A 27,621-nucleotide genomic window follows, 5' to 3' on the forward strand; every position below is an offset into this window, starting at 1 on the left:
TATATATGTGATGTATGTGTATCACACCATATATGATATATGTATCTCTACCATATATATATGGTAGAGAAGGGGAGAGAAAGAGAGAGAGAGAAAAGGGGGACTTATTAGAATGGCTTACAGGCTGTGGTCCAGCTAATCCAACAGTGGCTGTCTACCAACAAAAGGCCCAAGAATCCAGGAGATATTCAGTCTACAAGGCTGGCTGTCTCCACTGTATACACCAGAATCCCAAAGAGCAAGGCTGTGAATGAGTGGGCTTGCCAGGGAGAGTGGGGTCAAGTAGCGAGAGGACCAGCTTCCCTTCCCCATGTTCTTTACAATGGCTTACAGCAGAAGGTGTGGCCCAGACTAAAGGTTCATCTTCCCACCTCAAAAGATCCAGATTAAAAGTGGTCATCCTACTTCAAATGGGATTTAACTAAATTTAATTAAAAAAAACCCCTCACGGGTGTACCCAGCAGCTTGGGTTTTAGTTAATTTCAGATGAAGTTAACATCCAAGAATAGCCATCACAAAGACATTTTTCATTCAAACCAGGGACACTAAAGAATTTTTAAGATCTTAATATTTAACATATTGGAAATTATATCTGAAGATGTAAAAATATTTCTTTTTAAATATACTAACAAAGATAGCAATTTTTTTTTTTTTGGAGACAAAGTTGCAGTTATTCTCAGCTAGCCTTGAAATAAATATGTAGCTGAGGCTGACCAGAATTATGATCCTCCTGCCTCTATCTCTCAAATGCCGGGATTACAGGCATGTGCACTACCACTCCTGGTTTCATATAATGCTGGGGACCAGATCCAGGGCCTCACACATGCTAGCCAACCACACTATGGACTATGTCCCAAGAAGAGGGAAATCTTCGTGGAAAAAGCAATGTTTCTGTTTCCCAAAAACAATCATCGGGAAGAATTACATTTTACTTTTTTTTTTTTTGAGAATATCTTTTTAAAAAAGATTGATTTACTTAATTTATGTATATGAGTTCACTGCTGCTCTCTTCAGACACACCAGAAGAGGGCATCAGATCCTTTCACAGATGGTTGTGAGCCACCATGTGGCTGTCGGGAATCAAACTCAGGGCTCTGGAAGAGCAGTCAGTGCTCTGAACCACTGAGCCATCTCTCCAGCCTTGAGGATATCGTTAGTGTCTGGCTTCCTTTAGAGGGGACAACTGAATTTCCATGCTTTTAAATTCAGTCGGGAAAAACATCATTTCTTGTGTAATATTTGGGAAGATTCTTGTGCCCTTGCGGGAAAGAGAAATGAAAAGATAAACATTGGCAGCTTTGTTATTCTTCACCTTATAGAACCTTACTAGGGTCCTGCAAACACCCCGGGGTCCGGGAATTATTCTTTGAAACTTTGATTCCGGTGGCAGGAAGTCAGAACCTGTGGGAATAGGCATAGATGAGCAGACAGATGTGGTTGGCAAGCCCTTCTAATTGTTTGTGTTCATGTGGAGTACAATAGGCACTGGAATTTATGAATGTATATATATATATATAATATACATGATATATAAACATATATATTATATTCTGTATTGTTTTATTTACTACTGCAATAGAAAAAAGTGACTAATTATAATGCATATTCACCATCAATTTTAAAATGCATCTTAATTCCAGAGATGCTAAATGTATGTGCGTGGGGCAGGGGGATTGTCTTTCTGTCAGAGGAGCTGGAGACATAGGAGCGCTGCCTTTTGTATGAGGACTTCAGGGGCAGCCTGAGCCTCACATTGGTGGAAAGAATTTCTAGGCGAGTCAGTATGAAGCAAAATTGAGGTTGTCTTATGAATAGAGAAATTTTAAAATAGATTTACTTAAAGGCATAGAGGAGAAACTGAAGGGGGGAGGGAAGGGAAGAGAGACTGGGAAGGGGGAGGAAGAAGTTGAGATGGGAGAAGAGAGCGGGAGGCAGGAGAGAGGTAAGGAGGGAAGGGAGGTAGAAGGGTGGGGAATAAAGGAGGAGACAGGGAGAAGACAGAAGAGAAGGGAGGAGAAAGGATGGGGAGAGAGAAGAGAGAGGTTTGAAAAGGGGACTGTTAGACATACCCTCGAGCGGGCTCAGGCTCCCAGGGGGAGAGTTATATTTAAGTAGATTCACAATAATGTATGCATATGACGATAGCTACCAAAAACACATTACTCAGAGGATTTGAAAGATTAAGTAAAAAATATTTCGGTATAATTATTTCTCTAAAGGCCTCTCCTTGCCAGACTTTAGGGCACAGGCATGTGGTCCTATCTCCTCACAGCTTCAAGGCAGTCCTGAAGAACTTAGGGAAACCACATCTCAAGAACAAAGAAGAGTAAGATGTAGTTCAGGGCTGGGGAGCTCACCTGGCCTGTGTGCGGTCTGCTGTGTAATCTCAGTAGTGCAAAAATAGATAGGTGAATAAATAAATAAGTAAGCAGATTCCATCTTTATTAAACGGGGTTATAAAGTGGCTTCTCGGGTGCATTATCAATGTTTAAACACAGGGAAGGAGCGCTGACTAAAACCACAGGTCCAGAAAGACCAAAGGGATCCTGACTGTATTACACGGAGCCAAGCACGTGTCCTGATTATAAACCTGTTCAGCATTTGCTTCTGAGATTTTTCTTAAAAAGAAAAAAAAGGGACTTTAATCCTTAGCAGGTGACTTGATACCATTCAGTGAGGTGTGAGGGGTGGGAGGAGGGGGGAGGGTGAGAGCTTGCCCCTCCCCTCAGCTTCCCCATCTTTCCATCCTGGTTCGTGAGAACCGATGTGGCTGTCTAGGAAATGTCTAAGCGCATGGTGAGCACTAAGGGCCCACTTGGTATTCATGACCATCAGGTTCAATTCAACTAGTTCTCCAAAGGGTCCCCTTCTATTCTCTGTGTCTGTGCTAACACCAGCAGAGCCAGCAGACCCTGGGAACTATTTGCTTAAGCCCCGCTACACTACCAGCAAAATCTTATTTTACATTTGGCAATGAGGAAAAGATACAGTAGTGGCTCTGAAACCTCTCTACCAACAAAAGGCAGAGGGCAGGTAGGGTTTGGATTACGAGGGCTGATGCAGTCCTCAGTTTGATCCCTCTCACCTCTCCCAGGTCTCGGTGAGAGGAAGCACTTGCAGAGGACATTAATCCTGTTGTATTCCAGTCTGCAATCCTGTCCAGCTTCTGCTCGTTACCTTTCCGTGTATAGCCAACTCTACGCTCAAAAGTTCACACATCCTTCATTCAACTGATAATCTTAAGAATACCTCTCTGCCCACCCCCCCCCACCCCCCCACCCCCATGCCAGCCCAAGAATCGTCAGCCTGTGTATTTTTCTGGCAGGCAACAAATGCAACAAATGCAAGAAGAAAGAGTTCAGAAAAGCCAGCCATTGTTTTCTCTGGACCAGAAAATTAGCATAACATGTAGGAAATTGACTGAATACTGATTTCAGCTTGACATTCTTAGGGAGTCTGAGGTCTCTTTTGCAATTAAAAAAAAATTGTAATTTTATGCATATGTGTGTTTTGCCCGTATATGTGTCTGTGCCCCATGTGGGTGCCTGGTACCCACAGAGCCCAGTCAGGCTTGGGATTCCCTGAGAATGGAGTCATAGATAGTCGTAAGCCATTGTGTTGAGGGCGGAGCCTCTGAAAGAGCAGTCAGTGCTCGTAACCACTGCACCATCTCTCCAGACCTTCTAATTTTTGTGAACTCCGATTTAAGGATAAAAACCAGGTATTTTGCTCACAGGCCCACGTTGTACACAGAAACCTGTCTGTATGGCCAGCATGAACACACGTCTCTATACAAACCGCATCGTCCTTCCTTGGGCCTACTCACTGAGGCCTTTCCAGTGGAGCCCTGGCCCTTCCAGTGAGTCTCTCCTGGTCCTTCCTTTCTCCCTTGGAGGCATTTCCAGGGAGTCTCTCTTATCTTGCCATTGTCTGCAGACCCCAACTCTAATTCAAGTGTGAAATCAAGGACTGGAGAGGCGGCTCAGCAATCAAGAGCACTGGTTGTTCCTGTGGAGAGTCTGAGTTCAGTTTAGTTCCCAGCACACACATGGTGGCTCGAAATTATCCTTAACTCCAGGTCCAGTGGAGTTGATGCTCTTTTCTGACCTCCATGGGTGCCAGACACACATGTGCTACACATGTATTCATGCAGGCAAAATAGCCACATGCATTAAATAGGTAAGCCAATAAGAAAGAAAAGAGAGAGAAGAGGGCAAGGGATGGGGAGGAGAGGGGGAGGGGAGGGAAGGAGAGAGAAGAGAATGGGAGGGAAGGGGAGGGGAGGGGAGGAGAGGAGAGGAGAAGAGAAGAGAAGAGAAGAAGAGAAGAGAAGAGAAGAGAGAAGGGAAGAGAGAAGGGAAGAGAGAAGGGAAGAGAAGAGAAGAGAAGAGAAGAGAGGAGAGGAGAGGAGAGGAGAGGAGAGGAGAGAAAGGAGAGGAGAGAGAGGGGAGGGGAGGGGAGGGGAGGGGAGGGGAGGGGGGGAGGGGAGGGGAGGGGAGGGGGGGAGGGGAGGGGAGGGGGGGGAGGGGAGGGGAGGGGAGGGGGGGAGGGGAGGGGAGGGGAGGGGAGGGGAGGGGAAAGAGAAGAGAAGAGAAGAGAAGAGAAGAGAAGAGAAGAGAAGAGAAGAGAAGAGAAGAGAAGAGAAGAGAAGAGAGAAGAGAAGCCAGTGGTGAGATAAAGCCATCTCGTGAGCACTTCCTCAGTTCACCCATGTTCAGTTCTTCATCACCTTCTCTTGTCACCTTCTCTAAATGCCAGGCTTCTACTTGCATTCCTGATTGCTTGAGAATTGAAACATTCTTCATGAATTGCTTTCTTGAAGGCCACTGATGGTTTTCAAAAATAGCAGTCTCAGCCAGGCAATAAGGTGCACACCTTTAATCCCAGCACTCTGGAGGCAGAGGCAGGTGGATCTCTTAAGTTTGAGGCCAGCCTCCTCTACAGAGCAATTTCCAAAACAGTCAGGGCTACACAGAGAAACCCTGTGTGAAAATGCAAAAACCAACGAACCAAACAACTAACCAAACAATCAAAAGCAGCAACAACAAAACAAGTAGTAATAAGTAAGTAAACGTGGTTTAAAATTTTTAAGGAAAAATAGTCTCATTAGTTCAGCAGATATTTGAGCTTGCACCCTGCATTAGACCTTACATTAATACTAGCTTACGCAAATACACGAGACAATAGGGGGGCTGTGGTCTAGACAATCTGGAGCGGAGACCAGCAAGCCTTTTGTTTGTATGAATGCTGAGTGATTCAGTTACAGCATCTCTCAGGAATACCCAGCCCCACCCTCCCAGCATGAAAGCAGCCACGGCAAAGGTAAAAGACTAGGAGAGCTTTCTGAATACAGAGCAATCTTCAGCTGGATCCGCCCAGTCCAGTTTCCAGGCCCCACCCCCGCCCTGTTAGCTAGTGTGCTGTACATACAGTGTTAATTACTCTTTATTATCCTTCTCTGGAAACCTCTGCTCTAATCTGGAGCCTCAGAATCTCCAGCTCCCCCTCGGAGAGCCTGTTAGATACATCAGATGCATTTACAAGATTTACATCGTCTGGGTTGCTGCTTGTCAAGGTCCTGCGTTTGGCCTCGTATAAGCTCTCTAAGCGTTCTCCGCTCTCCGTCCTAACCACTCTCCACACCGATGCCTGCAGGCGTTTTTGTCTGTTTGTTTGTCTTTGGAAGTGCTGGTTACCACTGAAAAGCCATTTGTCCCTTCCTCTCACCACACACCTGCTCTTCCTGTCTTTAATTTTGCTTATGCTGTTCTAAGGTTGAGATAATGTGTGAGATAATGTGATACCCGAATCTGCAGTGCAGTGTCTGGTAGTCTCAGAGGGTGCTATCAACTCAGGCCAGCCACACCCTTTCTCTTCTCAACAGAAGACACCTTTGACCTCTTATATCTTGTATCTCTTCCAATAATTCTGTTGTTTGGCGCTACAATACCTCTTGCTTCTGGCTTCTCTCTCTCCTCTCTCTTTCTCTCTCTCTCTCTCTCTCCCCCCCCCCTCTCTCCCCCCCCCCTATTCTCACCATCTGCTCTTGATCGAAAGCAGTCTGCCATCAAGAGTTGCATTTGCATGCACTTAGTACCCACATGGGTACCAGCAGAAACAAGTTCCCATTGGCTTAGCCCAGATGGGTTTATATTTTCCTTGTACCACAGCAGCTGGAGGCAGACAGCTGTTTCCAGATGGAGACAGGAGTTCAAAGTCAGCCTTAACTATATAGGGAGTTCAAAACCAACCTCACTGTATGATGTCCCGTGCCAAAACAAAACAAAAAACAATGAAACAAGCAAACAGTAACTACAATAATTAAGTAAAATTAAAAAAAAAAACTTTCCCAGAATCCCCTACTTGCCTAGTTTGTTTGTTTGTTTGTTTGTTTCCCATCTTATCACCTGGGCTACATCACTCCAAATACTAGAAAAATCAAATATTAAAAAGAGTTCTGGCCTTAAACACATCTTTCCTGAAATCCAAAACAAACAAAAAAGCTCATGACTTTTTGAAGCAGTTTAAATTAATTGTATGAAGAAAAATAAGTAGGCATATTCAGTTGTGTAAGGGGGTACTTCAGAGAACTATAAAATAAACTGGTTTTAGGGAAATAGTCGTTTCAGAATGTCTAAATGATATGCTGATATTCAGAAAAACCTGTGTGTGTATCTGATTAATTTTGAAGGAGGAATGATGCAGAATATTTTAAAGTGCTATGTAAACCATCTATGAACGGAAGCAACAGAATCAATTTAGAGAAACAGCGCCTGGCCGTAAGGAACCCCTGCACCCACACAGGTCTCCATGCGGGGCTTTGGCCCTGAGTTAAGCAGCCCCACCCACTCCTACCAACCCGAATTTCTTCCACATGGAGTGGGTGTTTCCTCTGCTCTTTGAAGGGAAATGGGTATCTGGATTCTTCAGGGAAGGGAGGATTACCCCCTTCCCCCAAATGATCTACCTGATAACTAATAACTTAGATCATATATATTAAGATACATGACAGGCCAGTTTCATATTAAGCACATGAAAGATGGAGGTTCAAATGCCTCCTGTCACTAAATAGTCCCCTGCCTATTCACTTACATTTTAGTATATACAAATCAGGTAATCAGAGTCTGTTTCTGTAATAAACAACTAAGGGAACATTTCTATACTGGGGGAAGTTTTATGACATTTGATTGTTTCTACCTTGCTATAAAAGTAGTATCTGTTTGAAATTTAAGGGAGTAAACCAGGTATGGTGGTACATGCTTATAATACCAGCACTTAAAAGCTTTGCTAGGAGGACTGGGAGATAAGAGCTAGCCTGGGCTACATCATGCCTTTAAAAAATAGGAATGACAAGGACAACAAAGCATAGGGAATAAAACTTAGGTTATACAAGTTGAAGTAAACACAACTAGGTGGGAGAAAGTCTCATAAACCAGAAATGATGATTTCTAATATTTTGTTATTTAGTAGACATATAAAATGTAATATTCTTTGGATGCTGTTTCCTGGCGTTTGCAATCTATCATGAGCATTTCAGACATCATAGAATGTATGAAACATCGGCAGTCTGATGCTTGAACAAACATTTTGTTCACATTGTCCACCCATGTACTTCTATTGTGTATATCACAGGTGACTATTTTTATGTATGTGGCCACGAGACGGTTTGCACATTTGAGTGCAGGGCCCACAGAGGTCAGAAGAGGGCGCTGGATTCTTTTGAGCTGTAGTTTCAGGTGGCTGTGAGTTGCTGGACATGGATGTTGGGCACTAAATGTGTGTCAATGTCAGGAAGAACATGCAATTTTAACTGCTGGGGCATTTCTCCAGCTTTGTGGCTTTAATATATTTTTAAATACTTATTTGTATGTTTTGCCGAGTGAATGTATATGTGTCACATGGGTACCTGGTGCCCAGAGGCCAGAAGAAGGCACTGGATCCCATAGAAGTGGAGTTACAGAGTGTGTGGGTGATCGGAGCAAAACCCAGGTTTTCTGCAAGAGCAACTGCTCTTAGCTGCCAAACCAGATTGCCATGCCCCTGCCCCCATACCATGGCTTTTTATTTTTAAATTGTAGTTTCCTGGAGTTTCTTTACACAGAAAAGACAATTCAAATGTGTATACTTTCATACGTGTATAAGTTTTACACAAAAGCTAGCACTCTGAACACACTTAGGTGCCCAAAGCTCTCACATAGCACATGTTCCTTGTGCAGCTCAGTCAGTGACTATGCTGCTGTCTCATTGCTTGACTCAAGTGTACAGTTTTTCACTCAGCTTCTACGTTGGGATATTTAGGCTGTTGAGAACAGTCTAGAGAATTATCCTTCCCTGCAGCCCATGGCAGTTTCTCAGGATGCACTGGTTGGATTTTTATTTATTTATTTATTTTATTTTTTTATTTTATTATTATTATTATTGTTATTATTATTATTATTATTTTTTGCTAGGAGCTGGTCACAGCAGTATACACGTTTAATCACAGCTCTCAGGAGGTAGAGGCAGGCACTCTGTGAATTTGAGGCCATTCTCATCTCCATGGTCTAGGCCAGCTAGGTCTTCATAGTAAGACTCTGTCTCAACAATAACAAAAAGAAAGAAAGATAAATAGATAGTTAGATAGATATATAGAAAGAAAGAAAGAAAGAAAGAAAGAAAGAAAGAAAGAAAGAAAGAAAGAAGAAGAAGGAAGGAAAGAAAGGGAAAGGAAAAGAAAAGAAAAAGAAAAGAATAAAAGTGAAAGCTAGAATTTATTTCCAGAAAACGATCCTGAATGATGTCACTGTTTTCACCGCCCAAGGGCAGCTGCCCGTTAGAGGGGAGAGGGGCTGGAGAGCTAGCTCAGCAGTAGAGGGCTGGATACGCAATCCCGAAACCCTCTAATGCTGGCTCTGAGGAATCAGATGCCTTCTTCCTGATGTGTGAGCATAATCGCACACAAAGGAAACATTAAAAACCAACGTGACAGGAGCTAAGTAATGAAGAGCAGTGAAGTTTCAGCAGAGAAGCCCCTGAATGTCATACACAGGGAAGGCAGATGGTGCCTCAGGGTGTTCAGTCAGGAGAGAGGGACTCAGTGGGAGGAGTTAGAAGCTAAAACCTGCTGGAAAGAGGAGGAGACACAAGTTCCAGTGTTGCTTCTGAGGTGATAGCTGGACTACACTTTGGGGTGTGTGTGTGTGTGTATGTGTGTGTATGAGAGAGAGTATATTTTGTTCTAAAAGGATTTAGGAATACAAGGGAGTCTTTGTTGGCACCAACACTAGTTTTCTAACAAGCTTATTGCTCAGAGGAAATACAATTTGAGCTTCTACTTCCGGTGGCCATGTTGTAAAGAAACAGACATCCCTCTTTCTAATGCTCTAGTACTAATCTCTCAGTATTGTGAAACCTAAACTTCTGCCCGTCCCCTAGAGCAGTCTCTAATCTCCCATAGATGGCCTTTTACAGACTCACCAAAACTGAACAGGAAATGTTAAAACTGTGAAAGATTTCTGGTTGGCATAGTTACAGGCATCACTTCTGAGTACTCAGGCACTTGGCTTTGGATGAGGTAATGTTAGTTTGCAATGGTTGTGGTCCCCACAAATAGCAAATTGGGAATGGTGGTGTATGAGACCTGCATCGCTATAGTGGAGTGAGTTAACAGACAGTAAGAAGGGAGGCAGTTCAAACCCTGTCCTTAAGATGGGGAGATCAGCCACCAGCTCTGTGTTACAACTGCATTTTGGTTTATTTGTTTGCTTGTTTTGTTTTGTTAGAAGCTTCCCAGATTTCACCAAATAAGTGCTTTTATCACTGAGGTCAAGAATGAACATATATCCAATCATTTCCTTCCTTCTCTATAGCAAGCAAGGTACAGAGGACCCCAAGGTGCAGGCTACAGAGGAACCCAAGGCACAGGACCTGGAAGCACTGATAGAAAAAATCCAGATGCACCTGAAAGACAATTCATGCAAAGACAACCTCCGGGAAACGTTTCAAGTATACGACAAGGAAGAATCGGGATATGTGGACAGAGAGACGTTCTTTAAAATCTGTGAGACTCTTAATGTCCCAGTCGATGACTCGTTGATCAAGGAGGTCAGTATGAATCATGGTCAGTGTGAATCGTGGTCAGTGTGAAATCGTGGTCAGTGTGAATCGTGGTCTGGGCTGATTGTACAGGCTGAGGACTGCTCGTTCCTTCCTAAAGAGTTACAAGAATCAAATTTCCTGTTCTGTTCTGGTGATGGGATTTCCCACAATATCAACTTCCTTTTCTAATTGTTGCAGCAGGGTGTCACTTAAGATGGGGGTGGGGACAGACATGCTACATGCAGAGAAGCTGCTAGACTAGCATGTAAGGGATGGGAGGCAGATCTTCTCCTAGGGCAACAGTGACAGGTGAGTGGATTGTACCGGGTGCTTGCGGGCTTTGAGGTTTTTCAAAGGTAGCTCATCAGCAGGGACTAGTGTGGAAGCCAAAGCTGACAGGACCACTGCCCAAGGCAGCAGTGTCTCTAGGGATAACATGGGAGCTATAGATGGGGACAAGACATAGGTGTTTTCCTCTTAGAAGTCTCCTGATTGCTAAATAAAGGTGTCATTTTGTTACAAATCCCATAAGCCAGGAACCCCATGGAAGTCAGAAAAAACTTTCCCTCACCCTGGCCAGGATTCTAGCTTAATATCAAGACATGGTCATTGGTTAAAAACGTAGAGGCTTCATTGATCTTCCTGAAGAACTTCAAGCAAGAGGGAATGTTTGGAAATTAAGGTTCATTTAGGAAATGGTTTTAAGAAACTAGGTTAGTATGCAGGGTTTTATTTGATCTTTTAAAGGCAAACAGGGTGCTAAGGTGAGAGGAAGGACAGAAGTACTTGTCCATGTGGGCTAGATACCCTTTTAGTTCTTAAGCCTTCGGTTGACAGCAAGGCTAAACCTTTTTCCCCTCCCCTTTTCGATTTCCAATCACTCATACTGTGTGACATGTGAGCGCACGTGAGAGAGGAAGTGCAGCATTGGGAAGTAGAGTGAGTAGGAGTGGGCGAGGCAGGTGTGCCTGTCTTACAAAGACAACCAAAGCCAATGACTGTTACCTATCACTGTTCAGTTCAGGGGGCATTTAAACGGACATATAACCAGATTCTTCTATTTGGCTGCACTAGCAGGAGTCTGGCATTTAAGGGTGTTTAGTTTTGGGTCAGGGGAGCAAAAGTATTTCTATTTGAATACAGCAATGACAGTTTGTATTCTCAACACTTGAGATGCAGAGGCAGGAGGATCATGAGTTCAAGGCCACCTGAGGTTCCAAAGTAAGAGACTGCCTCAAAAGATAAGAACAGAGGAAAGGTGCTGTGATAACGAACGACGCCCTTATAAATATGGATATCATCTTTGTGGTTTCACTCTGTATAACATGGGGCTTAAGAGCTGGCCGACCTGCCAGGACCACAGGATTACTTTGGAGTCTGCTGAGGATATAAAGCTGAACTTTGTTTGGGTTGGCAAAAGCCAGGGCTCTTTCTGCGTAAACGTAAGTGCGCTGTGCCATTGAGCTGAGGGAAGCTGGCTCACTTGGCTTCTTTTTTTCCCTTGCAGTTAATCAGGCTGTGCACCCACGGAGAAGGCAGGATTAACTACTATAACTTTGTTCGAGCTTTCTCGAACTGACCTGAACGAGCGAATGCGCTACATTTTTGACACGGAACGGACATTGTGAAATCTACCACACAAGCCTTTAAATCACTCCGGAAGTGGTATTTCTTCCCCTCCTCTTCTATTTCACTATTACTCAAGTCTAAAGTAAATTAATATTCAAAGAATCGAAGACCAGTGACTTATTTGGAGAGGCAGGAATAACCATGATAGTTAAGTTTATACTTAAGGGCCCAGGGGTTCCAGAACTCATCAGATACATCCAGATACACCTATGACGGTGCTCAGAATAAGGGTAATGGTTGAAGCAAGTAAAACAGGCCTTAAAGTAAGGAGACCCCAACCAGTAGTTTGAAAACCTGAATAGAAGCATAAACTGACATACCCCTGAGTAAGACAGTCCTCCTGCCCAGCTGCCTTTAAACTACCAGATGGCCTCCCCCACCCTTCAGACGCAAACTTCCTGTGTCCTGAGCCTGCGACCAACAGACTGGCAGCTGGACCCTCAGCTCCCTTCCAGAGAACAGACTCTGCCTGCACAAGCATACACGGTCACTCATTCCACACCACAGCATACACAATTACTTTTCTGATTCTTTGGAAAAGCTGTAGAATTAATACAGATGTAGAAGGCTGAAGAACAGAAGGAATGATAGACTTTTAAAGAAACATTTGAGAAGTTGAAAAACTAAAGCTCACAGCAGTACTGTTACTGCTAGCTAGTCAGGGGCCTTCCTACCTACCCATCCACTTCCCTCGATATTGTAGGGAGGCATACTGTGTGCTTTGCAGAGTGGAATTCTAAGCCCATTGTAGAATAAAAACTGGGAGCCTGAGGTCTGGCTCAGTGGCATGTAAAAGACCCTAGATTTGATTCCCAATACCAGTGAAAATAAAGTTTTAGGAAATGGAATACATTGTAATGTGGTAGGCGTAGTATGGTGCCTATTTTCATAAGACTTGCCTATAAATTAATTTACTGGACTATAATGTACATATTTTAGAAAAGAGTCCCTTTTCGTGAGTAGCACTTTCTGGCTGTCTAATGACCTCTGATAGACAGCCAGGACCACTCTATGATTGAAGATAGTCCTGCTAGATTCTTTCCTGTCACCCAAAACTTGCAGTGGCAAGGATGAAACCATAGAAGATCCGGGATGCCCAGGTCCTCTCACAGCTGCCACGGGGCCTCCCTGCTATTGCCTATTGCAAGGAGCTGAGACACACCTACCTAGCTGGTCAAGGGGCTCCGTCTCAGCTCTAGGCTATCTCAGGAAGAAACCATGTTTTGTTGCTTCCCATCATTTTTAGCTGCTTGAGGTCTTAAGTCCTTTCTAGAAATGTATTCCATTCTACACTTTATCCTGATGCCCTATCTGGTCCTGTCCCAGGCCTAGTGTGCGCTAGACAAATGTGGCCTATCCTCTGGCTCCTGTATCCAGAATATGAAGGAGGAGTTAAAGAGTAGAACCAGGAAGCTGTTTAGTAATGGAGCCAGGGTTGGCTAAATGGCACGCGTCAGACCGGCTTGTTCTTACGCACACGGCACTTTTCTCGAGGGAGCTTTTAGGTCAACTTCCCACAGAGATTCTGTCCCCACAGTCCTGGTCCCCAACTGCTCAACTCCAATGGCACATTCCCTTGACACCCCTTTGCTTGCTCAGAGGGTTTCTTGGGAAGGGGGCTATCTCAGGCTGACTTGCCCTTTCATGGTATCTAGTCTTACCCAGTGCTTCCTCATAGAAGGTACTTGATAATCAGGGAGGTCAATCCCTTTCCTTTAAATTTATCTTAAAAATCAGCCACTTCAAATATGCTTTCTAAATTCTAGAGGACCGAGCCAGGGAGATGTGCTAACAGGGTAAAAGTGTAAACTGGGAAAGTGTAATGATCCGAGTTAAAATCCATAGAACCCAAGAGAAAGCCACTGTAGTCACATGCATCTGAAATTCTAGCACTTCTCTGGGGGGGTATGAGAGGCATAGACCAGAGCTTCCCCAGGAAGCTCAGAGACCAACGATCCCGAGTTCCTAGTGCAATGAAACTCCTATTGAGAGTCTCTACCGCAAAGATGACAGGAATCACCCAAGGTTGTCCTCTGCTTTCCATACACACACCATAGCATGCTCCTCCTCACACTCAAATATGGACACACACTGTCTTCGTTAGGGTTTCATTGCTGAGAAGAGACACTATGACCACGGTAACTCTTATAAGGGATGACATTTAATCATGGCTGGCTTACAAGTTGAGAGGTTCAGTCTATTATCATCATAGCAGGAAGTATGTCAGCATCCAAGCAGTCATAATGCTGGAGAAGGGGCTGAGAGTTCTAGCAGCATCTTGATCTGAAGGTAGCCAGGACAAGACTGACTCTTTGGCACTGGGTCGAGGTTCACAATCTACCCCTCAGTGACACGCTTCTTCCAACAAGGCCTCTCCTCCTAACCTTACCACTCCCTATGGGGCAAGCATATTCAAAGCACCACACATACCAAACTCCTCTCACTCTCCATGTCTCCATCTCTCCCTCTCTCTCTCTGTATATACATACATACATACATACACACACACACACACACACACATTTGTGTGTATGTATATAAAGTTTAAACTTGGGCAAGCTGAGTGACAGTACCCAGAGCATCCCAAGAGTCTCCCCTCGGGAATCTGTATTTTCTAATCTATCACTATCACTGCTTCCCTTAAAAGATGAAAGTTTACAGAAGCTAAGGCCTGCTCCTGTCAATTTTTCACAGATTCCCATGGTCGGTAGCAGGTGAAAAATGCTTCTGTCTTTTTCCAATAGCTCCGGGCTTTCTCTTTTAGTTTTTCTTCCTCCCCCTTGAAGCTGCAGCACTCATACCCCCGTCTTAGTCAGCATTCTATTGCTCTGAAGATACACCATGCCCATGGCAACATTTATAAGGAAAAGCATTTAATTGGGGCCTACTTACAGTTTCAGAGGTTTAGTCCTGTGCTGTCATGGTGGGGCGAACAGCAGCACAGGCAGACATGGTGCTGGAGAAGGGGCTGAGAGAGAGAGCTCTACCTCCGGACCCACAGGCAGCGGGAAGAGAGCGAGAGAGCCACCAGGCTTGGTTTGGGCTTCTGAAACCTCAAAGCCCAGCCTGAGTGACACACTTTCTCCAGCGAGGCCACCCCTCCTCATCCCTCTCAGGAACTGCTACTCCCTAATGATGAAGCATTCAGATATATGAGCCTACGGGGGCCCTTCTGAAACCACCACACCCTCAAGTATCAGTCCTGACCATGTACTTCATACCTTTTCCACCAGATAGTATAGGGATAGATCTTTCTATCTGCTCCCTGTGGTGTCAAGGAGAAGGTGGTCGTATGTAAGGGAGGCACACTCATGCTCCATAAGCCTTCTCCCCATGCCTCATCTTGCACCTTTCAAATTGACCTGAGACTGAGAAGACCTGGGAAATCCTGACAAGGTATGAAAGGCATTTCATAGAGCAAGGCTGCAGGGCATTTCTGTGGAACATCATGTTCACTTTCCACTACTGTAAAGTCAGAATGGATCCCACTCTTCTCTGGGACCCTGGAGGAGCATGCCGCCATGAGATGCCATCAAGTGCTGTCACAACTGGCATGCACCTTGAAGCCTGGGCTCTGGTGGCGAATGCCAGCTACATGGGACCTGCAGCGAGCAACAGTAAGAGATGAATGTCCTTTCAAACAAGTCACTGGAGAACGGAACTGGAATGAGCACTGCCAATCAACGTCTGCAGGGCCAGCACGCTGGTAGCTAGCCACGGCCAGCAGATTTAACTGAAGGAAGTGTCCAAGACTGATAAGGAAAGTTGCTTCAGGGCAGGAAAAAAAAGCCACCTTGTGGGTAAAGACAGGCTTGGTGGTGGTGAGTCTCTCTGGCCAAGAGTCACTATTCTGTCCAGGATAAGTACCCCAAATATACCAGTCGGGCGCCTTGGACATACTGTCTGTAATTTAGGGGTTTGGCTTTGTGTCAACAGGCTTTCAGTATGCGGAGGACAAACAGGTAAAGACGGTTACTCTATTATTTCCCAAGGCCCCTGGGTATGTGGCTTTTTAATATCCTGTGGGCATACAAGTACAAGTGTGTTTATTAAGATTGGTTTAGCCAGGTATGGCTGTGCATAGCCACGATCTCAGGATCTGGTAGGAAGACTGAGTTGAAGGCCACTCTACTCTGTAACACAGCTGGGGCCAGCAAGGACTGTATGGTGTAAGACCCTGTCCCAAAAGCAAATACAAAACAACCAGTTTAAAGGTGGGCTTGCTGGCACATACCCGTGAGCCAAGCTCTCAGATGGCAGAGGCTAGACCGCCATTAGAGGTGAGCCTGGGCTAAAAAGCCAGTAACAGGTCTGCCAGAGCTATGTAAAAGCCACCCTGTCTCAAAAACAAATTATATATAGGTTTGTTTGTACTATGAACTTAATACTGCTGCCAGTCGCCATATCTGGACCCCACAGGGCAGATGAGAAATGGGCTAACAGCTGGATGTCACCTGGAATGTGGATCAGAGCAGGACAGAAGCCATCTGCACCAATGCTTGGTGCTGCCAGCTCCACTCTTTGACCTCCAGTAACTCTCTGGGTGACTGTTGCCCCCTGTGGGTTTCCCGCGGCTAACGGCCACCACCTGTAACTGCACATATCTCCTGAGTGCAGTCCTGGAAACTGCAGCAGACAGCTGTGTGCACGCAGGCTGTTGACGTGACACTAGTCACCGATGTTGCCTCCATTCTTACTAAATGGGGGACCCTGCATTCACAGAGACCAAGACCCACATCCCTTCCAAAGTTGAATGCCTTCCCAGGAGAGTAGCCAGAACAGAGGCCTTCCGTCTGCTGCATCAAGCTGACATAACCTGTTAGGAAATCCCCTTTGTTGTTAGAGGCAAACTAAAAACAATGCATGTTACTCTCAACTGGGAAAACCCAAGTGTCCGTCCCTGTCCCAGATGATTAGCTCCCATTACTGCTGTGGACCCACAGACCCCAAACCAACCAACCAACCCAGCCCCTGTAGTGGCACACACCTTTAATCCTGCTCAGAGGCAGAAGCAGGTGGATCTCTGTGAGTCTAAGGCCAGCCTGGTCCACACAGTGAGTTCCAGGTCAGCCAGAAATACACAGTGAGATCGTCTTTAAACAATCAAACAAACAACAAAAAAATCAAAACAAACAAACAAAAAACTCCAATTACTACAGAATGAAAAATTTTAGACAAAAACTAAAGCTGACACGGACTCATTTCTCAAAATAAAAACAAATGGAAGAATCAAGACTTAATAAAAAAACAAAAACAAAAATCCCTACCCTATACAGTACACCAGTGAAGCCTATCAGAGACTGTTATGACCAAAATTCTATGCCCTTTATTCACGTATTTCAGAAAATATTTGATCATTTGTTTCAAAATGTACATTTTAAAAAATCCATACAAAACTGTAGCTTGTTTCTAAAACCAGACAGAAACAGTGGAAAAAGGACTCTGGGGAAAAAAAAAAACTTTACCAAAAGTAAAAAGACGCCCCTCCCCCCAACCCTTTAATAAGAAAGCATAAATACGGCAGGTACACATTTTCCTTGAGTTCCTTGTTGAATTTGGTCCATAACACACACAGAGTAATGTAGAAAAACAGTCCATGTGCCCACGTTTGCTTTGTGAGTTGCGCAGGGGGCGCCAGCTCCTCGGGGCCTCCTTCAGGCGCTTGTTAAACCGAGTAACTGGCAAGTGAGGTTTAATCACACATGAAGCTGTACCCCAAAGAATGCAGCACTCACCACCACAGCCAGGCCCGCAGGGGGCGGGGCAGTAAAGGGGCAGACAGGGTTCGCCACTGTGGCCCATCCTTTGCACAGGAACAAGAAACCCTGGAATGCCTTTGGTGGTGACAGTGATGTCAGTGACTCCAGATGGATCTTATTCCCAGGCACTGACAATGTTCCAGCCTGAGGATGTTTTTTTTTCCTTTTCTCTTTGACACATTATTTTATTTTATTTTTTTTTAAATGACGTAAAGATTTCTAAGACAACACAACACATTCTATATGATTGCCACAGAAACCTACCCAGGACTGTGAGGATGACAGCAACAGGAAGGGACTGACACTTCTGTAAGGGATGATGACGACCCCTCCCGTGGGTTCTCTCCCCCCTCCCCCATATTGCAGGATGCAGTAAGGGGAGGGTTATTGCACAACCCGGAATAGCGGGAACAGGCAGGCAGGCAGGCAGGCAGGCGAGGGTCAGGGAGGGAGGGGTGGGTGCGGTACTGAGGAACGAACACAAGATAACCCTGACAGGAATCCAGGAGCTCTGCAGCTCCCGGGCCATAGGCACTGCCAAACAGGTCACCAATGAGATAAGACTTGGAGCCAGCGAGCGCAAGTAAACACATTCCTCACACCAACTTTGGGTTATATGGGGGTAAAACAAACGGGAAGAGGGTGCTGTTTCTAGTCTGGGGAGGGAATGAGGAGACCGGAAGAGCAGGGCTCACCACACAGGGACAGAGGTACGCAGAGGCGATCTTCCTCCCCCAACCCCCAAGCTTCCCTTATTAGACAGGAGGCATGGGTGCCTGCAGCCGGGCCACCTCACAAGCTTTCACAGCCCAAAGGTCCACACAAGGGGAGCTAGAATAAACCAGAGAACACGCAAGGTCTTACGCTATGTGTGAGGGAGAAGAGGGTCAGAACAAATGAGACAAAACTGTCAACCCATGTCCCTCTCCCCTGGAGCTGTGCTGAGGTATGGTGTCATTGGCTGTGTACGCCAGTCAGCCCTAGAGCCCTGGCAGTGGGGGCCTGGCCATACAGTACCAGTGAAGGCCACAAGGCGATATAAGGCACTTTTTACACAAAAGAACAGGGACCCGCTGAGGGCAAGAACGGTCACAGAGGCTGCTCCGTGACCGAGGAGCTTTGAAAGCAGATGTAATGGAGCTAGCTAGCACTTGCATTAAAAGCCGGGTAAAGGGCAAGAGGTTGGTACCAGCATCCTCCTAATGCTAAGCACGGGCTGGAGGAGGGTTCTACAGATGTTTTCAAGTGTGACCTTGATATTCTCCCTAAAATCCTGTTCTGAGGAAGGGAGCCGTAAGCTCAGGAGGCCGAGGGAGGCGGAGGGCCAGCCCTCTGTTCTGACCTGCAGGCTTTCAGTCCATTCCACACCAGGGAAGAACAGAGGCCGGAGAGCAAGAATGAAGATTGGTCTCCAGGAGATGCAGAGGCCCTCAAGCAGAGAAAGGTAGCTAAGCCCAGACCCTACCTCCTCCCGCTCCAGACTTCAGCAAGCTCAACTGGGAAGGCTGAAAGCCACTAAAGACAAATGCAAATAAAGGCCTTCCCTAGCTGCAAGGAGTCAGCAAGCTTCTTTAAGGATGCCGTGGAATGAGCTTCTTAGACTTTTTGGAAAATGCACTCTTTCTGCTCCTACTTAAAAAGAAAATCAGAAAAAAAAAATGCTAGAGGGATAAAAAAATACTAAACAGGTCTTCACTTTCAGGGGCTCTTATAGTCCCAGGCACCCCATGACAACACAGTGTGAACAGCCAGGGCACAGTCATCTTAATTTAAGGGACTTACGTTCACCCTTAGGACATGGCATATGATGCTGTTGGAAAATATTTAGGCACACAGGGCTGGGACTGACTAGAAAGGCAGAAAGCCTCCCTTCCTGGCTTCTGTCTGCTTCTCTTTCCCCCAGGACCACCTCTGAACGTGGGAGGAACGCACGGAGCTAATTCAGAGTGTACACACCCAAGCATGGGTAGCTTGTGGAAATGACTGTCCCATCACCACACTTCTGGGGAGGGCAACTAGCAACTGGGAGTTCTCCGTCCACCACTCCTGCCACTGGCCCCAGCTGCCATGCCAGGGATGTTGAGAGACAGGCCGTGGAGGCTGAGGTAGTGAATAGCGTCTTCTGGTCCTGGTAGATAGATGGTGCCGAACATCTTAAACTTGGCGGAGTATGGCAGGTCCTTCACTAAGGGTGTGGTACTTTGGGGACAGGAGAGGCTGCATAAAAACAAACAACGGGGCGAGGGCACCCAGATCACAAGCTAGCCAGCCTGCTCATAGGATGGTGTGGAACTTAGTGGCTGGAGTTCTGGCAACAAGGTTTGTGCCAACATCACAAAGTCCTGGCTTTCCTGTAACATCGACACCAGAGAGAGGCTGGGTGGATGAGAAAGCACCCCAAAGCTCTCCCAAGCCTTTGAATACCCCAGAAGTCAAGGCTGGAGAGCCATTGCCCTTGGTCTCAGGCTTCTCTGGAGATGAACACTCCAAACTCCTACTACTGACCTTACGTTGTAGAAGAGCCTAGATCAATCCTAACACTTGGATTCCTGGTAATATATCCAACAAACAAGCAACAAAGGATACTTGCAAGACACCCAAGGGATGTATTCCCATTATTTCAGGCATCTCAGTGTACCGGGAAAGAATAGCACTGCATCCTAGATGGCTGGTCTTTGTCCCTCTGCTCCTCTAAGACCTTCACATGCCTCATGCTTGTCACAAGCATTTGCTGACAGAGTAGGAATAACTCAGCCTAGAGGCAAAGCCCCTGCAGTGAGCTGGCAAGAGATGCCAGTGGTTTGGGGAGGCGGACCCTTAGCTTGGGGATGGTCCAGGAGGAAGGACGCCTAGACGGGTGTGAGGTGAGCTTGGGAGCCACTGGCTGGACTTCCACACAGCTCCAGGTGGCATCTCAGAGCATAAAGACAATTAACATCCATACCGGGATGGTGGGCCAGATCAGCTCTGTGGGGAGGCCCAGAGAAGGGCCAGGAAGGAAGAGGGAGGGAGAGAACAGAGAAATATACTTTTGAAATTCTGTCTTGCTTCCTAAGCTCACACTAAAGAAGCCAAGGGGATCTCATTTCTATTCTGTATGCTCAACCTGGACACAAAGGAAAAAAAATGCCACGTTTCCTCAATTACAGGTAAGTCTGATTTTACATAACTGTGAGAGGCTGGAGAGGCGAGGCTGCCTTGATGAAGGCCCGTCTCCCTGTTTATGGGTAAACACTCAAGCTCCGGTCTTGGTCTCGTATGGTGTCAAAGGAAGGCCAGTATATCAGGTAACATTAATCCTCCTGTGTCACCAGGGACTGTGCCCCTATACTGCAGCACGGAGTTTGGGGACCCTTTAAAGCCTATATCGGTTCTGGAAGTCCTCACAAGGTACCATAAGGACCAGGTGACCCCGCCATCAGGTAGAGGAAAGAGGAATGAACACCGAAGGGAAGGGGGTCACAGGCTCCTGTGGACATGGCTGCATTGCCTCCCGCAACCGGAAGAGTGACCCTGAGGCGGCATCCTGGTGTTAGGCTCTAGGTGTGCTCAACAAATGACATTAAGAACTTTAAAGAACTCTCAGGTGAGGCCAGAGGGAGGGTGGCCAGGTGGCCCTCCCTGGGACGCCAGGGAACCACACATCGAAGGAGTCCTTGGGCTTCGTGTTTCTGCAGAGACGAGGTTGAGGTTGCAAGCCTGACCCCGGCTGGGGCAGGCCGTCTCCGGGCTTGGGAACAGCATGTCTTGGGCAGGTCTGTCACTGCCATTTGGTTTGGTTTCGGATGCTGGTGGATGGATGGGTAATAAAAGAACAGCAGCTGGCACCGCTGGAGAACGGTCCAGATCGACTCTTCCTGAAGAGGCAACGGTTCGTGCTTTGCTCTTGTGGACAAGTGGGGAGCCACACCCTCCTGAGCATGTCCCCTCATAGAGCGAAGGCAGGCTGGTTTCCAATTCAAACGCCATACTGGAAGCTCTTTGGAGTCCTGGGACTCAAAAGTTAATTAACACTATCTTTCTCGATTAAGTCACTGTGTCCCCAGAGCGAAAAGCTTCGGGGTTGAATGCGTAGAACCAGAATCCTACATCTTGACTGTCAATCAGCACCAAGAATATTGTAATCCGAGAGGGATGGCTTTTCCTCCTGCTGTCCGTCCACGAGGGCCACCGAGGATCCGCCACCAGCTCTAGGGGAAGCTCCTCGGCGAGAGGCTTCCAGATTGGCAAGTCCTGGGACCCAAGGGCAGGACTGCCACCGTAGTTCCCTCCCATTGTACAAGTCAGAGAAATTGCACATTAAAGTCAGGAAGAAAGGAGAAGCAGCAGCTACAAAGGAAGAGAGAGAGGGGAAGGAGAAGAGGGGAGGGGGAGAGGGGAGAGGGGAGAAGGAGAGGGGAGAAGGAGAGGGGAGAGGGGAGAGGGGAGAGGGGAGAAGGAGAGGGGAGGAGAGGGGAGAGAGAGAGGAGAGAGAGAGGAGAGAGGAGAGAGGAGAGAGAGAGAGAGAGAGAGAGAGAGAGAGAGAGAGAGAGAGAGAGAGAAGCAGGGAGATGACTAGGAGAATACAGGCCTCTGAGAAAACCCAAGATAGGACAGAGGTGAGGCCATGAGGTGGCTCAAAGGAGCAAGAGTGGAAGATTTTTGGCTTTATTGAGAATGGTTCATGAAAGAAGAGAAAGACTAGAAGGTAGAGAGGAACTCCCTCTTTGATGCCAAGGCTTCTGCTGGTGGAGATGGAGCACGGGCAGGAGGGCGGAGAGACTGAGCTAGGGCCAGTGCTTGTCGTCTCGGCCGGGCCCTCACCCAGAGGATCCCTGTTCTCAGCACAATGGAGTTAGGGAGACTTGAGTTTCTTAGTCCGTGAGGAGGTCCCATTCTCTGCCTTCACCACTCCATTTTCGTGGTAACCTGGGGAATGGAGAGAAGAGACACACACAGGGTTGCTATTGACACATGGAGGCATGGAGGGCCGGGGTGTCTGCTGGATGGGGCAGGCAGACCCAAGCGAGGAAGCAGGCAGCAGACAGTCCGGGGCAGGTTGCTGCTGGTCCTGGTGTCTTGGTAAGTGATTTTGCTATCTTTTAGCAGAGGGCATCTACTGTGACTCACAGAAACAGAGGAACAGGCAGCAGCCTACACCTAGATCTGAGCAATGCTAGCTTTAATCTCTTAGTTCCCCCCAGTGTCCTCCATCCCCAAGCTCTGCAGAGACAGGTCTCAGCAACAGGAATGGTAACAAGGAGAAGAAATGGGAACAAGATACTGCAGGGACAAGGCCTGACATTCTGTTGACCTCCAGCTAGGCAGTGGTCAAAGCCTTTAATCCCAGCACTCTGGAGGCAGAGGCAGGTGGATCTCTGAGTTTGAGGCCAGCCTGGTCTATAGAGAAACTTCCAGGCCAGCCAGGGCTACACCGAGAAATCCTGTCTTAAAACAAAACAAAACAAATCCAAAAAAGAACAGAAAAATACCTCTACGAATTCAATGATTTGCAGCCTCACAGAAACCCCTCCTCCTAACTCATTCCAAGTCTTCCTCACACCTGAAGGCAAATAAACACACAAGGCTCTTTCCAGGCAGGCAGCTGCCTGGAAAATGCAGGTGAGTCAGAAAACAGGCATGCAGACAGGCTAGGCCCCAAGCGAGCGAGTGAGCGAGGCTGGGCAGTAGATTAGAGCTTCGAGGTCTGAAGACCTGTGAGCATAGGGGACCACTTGAGGATGCTCAGGAGCCAAAGAAGATGTGTGTGGACCACCCCTGCTGCTCCGCCCTAACACCATCACTGTGAGTCATTCCTAAAGAGAGATGGGAAACCTGGGAGGCAGGGGTGGGCCGAGACGTAGGGCACAAGAGCAGGTGAGGACACAGGGCTACTTTGTAGCACAGGACAGAGGTGACAACAGCAGCAGCAGAAGAGGAGGAGGAAGAGGAGGAGGAAGAGGAGGAGGAAGAGGAGGAGGAAGGGGAAGAGGAGGAAGAAGAACTTGGCTAGAAGCCAGATGCTACCACTAGGACATACTTCCTTCCAGAAGTCCCTACCCAGTGCTTGCTGCCCTGAGTCACAGTGGCCAAACCCTGATATAGCCAGCCTGCTCACACTGGGTCTCTGGCTCATGACCAATTACAAGCTGGTCACCGTGCCCCAGGCCGGGAGAGAAGTGTCTCCCGGAGGGAAAGCCAGCAGGACTGGTTTGTGGAGCACTTAAGTGCCAGCAACTCTACTTCACCAGACCAGACCCCAGCCACCTGCTCTCTGCCACAGGGTGACACTCACCAGGTTCTCTCTTGAGGAGCCTGGTTGGAAGCCTGGGGACAGCAGAGACTCTGCGCTTGACACTCTGTTCCTTCCAATACTCGCGCCAGTGCCGCAGCTGGGAGTGGATGAAACGCCACATGAGCCAGGCCTGGGCGACACACACCACCAGCAGCATGCCGAGCCTGCGGAGGGGAGAAGTTCAGGACGACAGCCTACAGAAGGAGGCCTGGGGGGACCAGGCCAGGTCTCTGTAGCTCCCCTGGCCCGCCCTACCCTCAGCCACCAGCACCAGAAAGGGTGTGTTCTTCAGTCAGGCTCTGCTCCAGTACACTTGAGCAGAGTGAGGTGAAGGCCCTGAGGTGATGGGCCCCACAATCACACTAATCCTACACACCTACAGCTGTTCTCTCTTCCACATGCACGGCCCATACCAAAGCCAATACAATCTATACAAATATTGGTAATGCTCGAATGAGTTAGCGTGGGATAATTTTCTTCTAGTATATCACATGTTGCCACATGGATCACACACACACTCTAATGACTACAGCTTTATGGACACATAGCTTGAAATAAAAGATGAAACTTCGGAGTCTCTTGAGGGTGTCATGACTGACGTGACCTGGATGAGAAATGTCCTCTGCACCATTATGTGCTGAACAAGTGTGAGGGGCCTCATTGCACTGGGACTGGGGTCCTTACTGTGGGCTGAGCACACGAAGGCTGTGGAGGGAAGAATGTTGGACGGAAGCAGGAGACTGCTGTCAATGGGCTTGCCCCTAGATGTTACTGTGTGGGAGACTCAAGGGTCACCTGCACCCTGGCCTTCTGTGCTGATACGCCATGTTCAGGAGGTACCTGGCAGTGCTCGGAGAGTCCCTATTCACCATCCTGGGCTTCTGCCAAACTCACCTGCAAGGCAAGGTGTTAAAGTTCCCTTTCTCAGGGTCAAACACCTGGTTTTCCACCCGAGCCAATCCAAAGCCAATGGTCAACACAGCGAGGGTGAGGATGAAGAGACGTGTGACCCCGAACACAGCAGCCCAGGCGTTAAACCTGCTCGCAGGTAGAAAAGCGATGTCAGCTTTGGGAGTCCCTTAAAGAAACTTCACCCCACCTCTCCGGACGCAACCTAGAGTGGGACAGTGGATCAAACAGAACCCAGGAAGGGGAGAGTTTCAGAAGTTCTGGAACAGGAGTAAGTGTATATGGTGCTGGCTGTACCCAGGGAGGTGGCTGGCACCCAGAGCAGGACCCCTCAACCGTTCAGATTGCATGAGATACCCAGGCCCCACCCCATCGGTCTCAGCCCGGGCCAGCTCCCAGCATCCCTACTTACAGCCTCTCGTTATTGTCGTCTGCAAAGTGGAAGAGCCGGGCCATGTGAAAGAGGGCCTCAGTGGAGTACTGCAGCAGAAGCAAGACCAGCCCCAGGCGGCTCAGGCTGGAGGCAAAGACAAGTCTTACCTTCCTGCACGGCACCCCAGAGCAGAAGCCATTGACCCATGGTGGCTCAGGCTGCTCTCCGTGTCTGGGTTCTGCTATCCACTTCTGGGAGGACAATGTCTTATCCTTTGTAACAGTTTAGCTGCTGTTCCTTCCCGTAGTTTTCTTGAACTGACTCCCCAGACTTTGACCCGTTTCACCCATTTCAAGCTGCACTTGCTTGTCCCCATGACGAACCTGGTCCATACATGTCATGATATCCGGCCCCTTCTATGCTAACGCTGCTGGAATCATGCACAGAAGGGCGGGGCCCAGAACAATGTTGCTGAGCTTTGGGGGCACATATATGAAAATTTGCAGCTACCTGACTTTGCACTATCTGAGGAAGCAGGAGGCTCGCTCCGTGTGTGGTGCTCAACTCTTCTGCATGTGAGTTGCGAGCATCCAACATCGGAGCACAGCTGGAACAGCTGCCCTGGCCCTCCACCTCCAGACAGAAAGCCAGAGCTTGAGAGTTGTTGCAGAGTTGGTGGATTCCAACACACACGCTATTCATTCACGTCAGTCAGTTTCACAGGGAGCCTGTTAGGAGCTCCTGAGAAACAGGGCTCCCCAGGACATCCCACACTATAGTGAAGCTCTCAAAGGCGGGCAGACACAAAGGTTTGCCTCCTACTCTGTACATGAAAAGCTCATGGAAAGCCCAGTTACCAAGCACAGCACGTGCATCAAAATACTGCCTGTAAAAAACCTTGAGGCCTAATGGAGGAACTCTTCGCACTTCTAGGACAACCATACGACTAACTGCTCTCTACTGCATTACAAGCCAAACTGAAATTAACTCTTGGGCTAGCATGCTCCAGCAGCATTGGATACCATGTGGCAAGAGCCCAGTTTCTGGCTGGAAAGCCACAGTTCAAAGGACCACTTATGGAAAGGGCTAAGCCAAGGCTGCGAGTGAACAGCAGAACCGGGAACAAGAGAGGGAGGGGTGGATGCAGGGATCACCTTCCTCAACCTTCCTTGGAAAGGACCGCTTCACTAGAAGCCTTCCTTGGTCGAGGTGGCTTCCCCTCTGGGTTCTCTTGGCTAGTGGTCCATACTGTATCAGAGTTTACCACACCAGTCTTTCTTTTTTTTTTTTTTTTTCTTTTTTTTTTTTTTTTTATTATTCGATATAATTTATTTACATTTCAAATGATTTCCCCTTTTCTAGCCCCCCCACTCCCCGAAAGTCCCGCAAGCCCCCTTCTCTTCCCCTGTCCTCCCACCCACCCCTTCCCACTTCCCCGTTCTGGTTTTGCTGAATACTGTTTCACTGAGTCTTTCCAGAACCAGGGGCCACTCCTCCTTTCTTCTTGTACCTCATTTGATGTGTGGATTATGTTTTGGGTATTCCAGTTTTCTAGGTTAATATCCACTTATTAGTGAGTGCATACCATGATTCACCTTTTGAGTCTGGGTTACCTCACTTAGTATGATATTCTCTAGCTCCATCCATTTGCCTAAGAATTTCATGAATTCATTGTTTCTAATGGCTGAATAGTACTCCATTGTGTAGATATACCACATTTTTTGCATCCACTCTTCTGTTGAGGGATACCTGGGTTCTTTCCAGCATCTGGCAATTACAAATAGGGCTGCTATGAACATAGTAGAACATGTATCCTTATTACATGGTGGGGAGTCTTCTGGGTATATGCCCAGGAGTGGTATAGCAGGATCTTCTGGAAGTAAGGTGCCCAGTTTTCGGAGGAACCGCCAGACTGATTTCCAGAGTGGTTGTACCAATTTGCAACCCCACCAGCAGTGGAGGAGTGTTCCTCTTTCTCCACACCCTCTCCAACACCTGCTGTCTCCTGAATTTTTAATCTTAGCCATTCTGACTGGTGTAAGATGAAATCTTAGGGTTGTTTTGATTTGCATTTCCCTAATGACTAATGAAGTTGAGCATTTTTTAAGATGCTTCTCCGCCATCCGAAGTTCTTCAGGTGAGAATTCTTTGTTTAACTCTGTACCCCATTTTTTAATAGGGTTGTTTGGTTTTCTGGAGTCTAACTTCTTGAGTTCTTTATATATATTGGATATTAGCCCTCTATCTGATGTAGGATTGGTGAAGATCTTTTCCCAATTTGTTGGTTGCCGATTTGTCCTCTTGATGGTGTCCTTTGCCTTACAGAAACTTTGTAATTTTATGAGGTCCCATTTGTCAATTCTTGCTCTTAGAGCATACGCTATTGGTGTTCTGTTCAGAAACTTTCTCCCTGTACCGATGTCCTCAAGGGTCTTCCCCAGTTTTTTTTCTATTAGCTTCAGAGTGTCTGGCTTTATGTGGAGGTCCTTGATCCATTTGGATTTGAGCTTAGTACAAGGAGACAAGGATGGATCAATTCGCATTCTTCTGCATGCTGACCTCCAGTTGAACCAGCACCATTTGTTGAAAAGGCTATCTTT

The 27,621-nt window shown here is 47.1% G+C and overlaps 2 protein-coding genes and 1 long non-coding RNA gene across 3 annotated transcripts in view; 1 reads left to right on the top strand and 2 right to left on the bottom strand.

The window, feature by feature from the left end:
- Positions 1 to 1,474, bottom strand: part of LOC127692314 (uncharacterized) — a 22,879-nt gene extending 21,405 nt beyond the window's left edge. The window contains exon 1 of the long non-coding RNA XR_007979442.1: positions 1,313 to 1,474. This is a non-coding gene — a long non-coding RNA (uncharacterized LOC127692314). The remainder of the gene's footprint in view (positions 1 to 1,312) is intronic.
- Efhc1 (EF-hand domain containing 1) overlaps positions 1 to 11,802 on the top strand; it is a 39,424-nt gene extending 27,622 nt beyond the window's left edge. Inside the window, exons 10-11 of the mRNA XM_052192524.1 lie at positions 9,849 to 10,083; positions 11,585 to 11,802. Of these exons, the coding sequence (XP_052048484.1) occupies positions 9,849 to 10,083; positions 11,585 to 11,656 (307 nt within the window). The 3' untranslated portion in view covers positions 11,657 to 11,802. The remainder of the gene's footprint in view (positions 1 to 9,848; positions 10,084 to 11,584) is intronic.
- A 5,352-nt stretch (positions 11,803 to 17,154) lies between these two features.
- The window catches only part of Tram2 (translocation associated membrane protein 2), an 82,407-nt gene continuing 71,940 nt past the window's right edge, over positions 17,155 to 27,621 (bottom strand). The window contains exons 8-11 of the mRNA XM_052192526.1: positions 25,061 to 25,165; positions 24,634 to 24,777; positions 23,740 to 23,903; positions 17,155 to 22,373 (exon numbers count right to left, since the gene is read on the bottom strand). Coding sequence (XP_052048486.1) covers positions 22,300 to 22,373; positions 23,740 to 23,903; positions 24,634 to 24,777; positions 25,061 to 25,165 — 487 coding nt within the window. The 3' untranslated portion in view covers positions 17,155 to 22,299. The remainder of the gene's footprint in view (positions 22,374 to 23,739; positions 23,904 to 24,633; positions 24,778 to 25,060; positions 25,166 to 27,621) is intronic.

This window comes from Apodemus sylvaticus, chromosome 9 (genome assembly GCF_947179515.1).
Source record: "Apodemus sylvaticus chromosome 9, mApoSyl1.1, whole genome shotgun sequence".
Lineage (NCBI taxonomy): Eukaryota > Metazoa > Chordata > Mammalia > Rodentia > Muridae > Apodemus > Apodemus sylvaticus.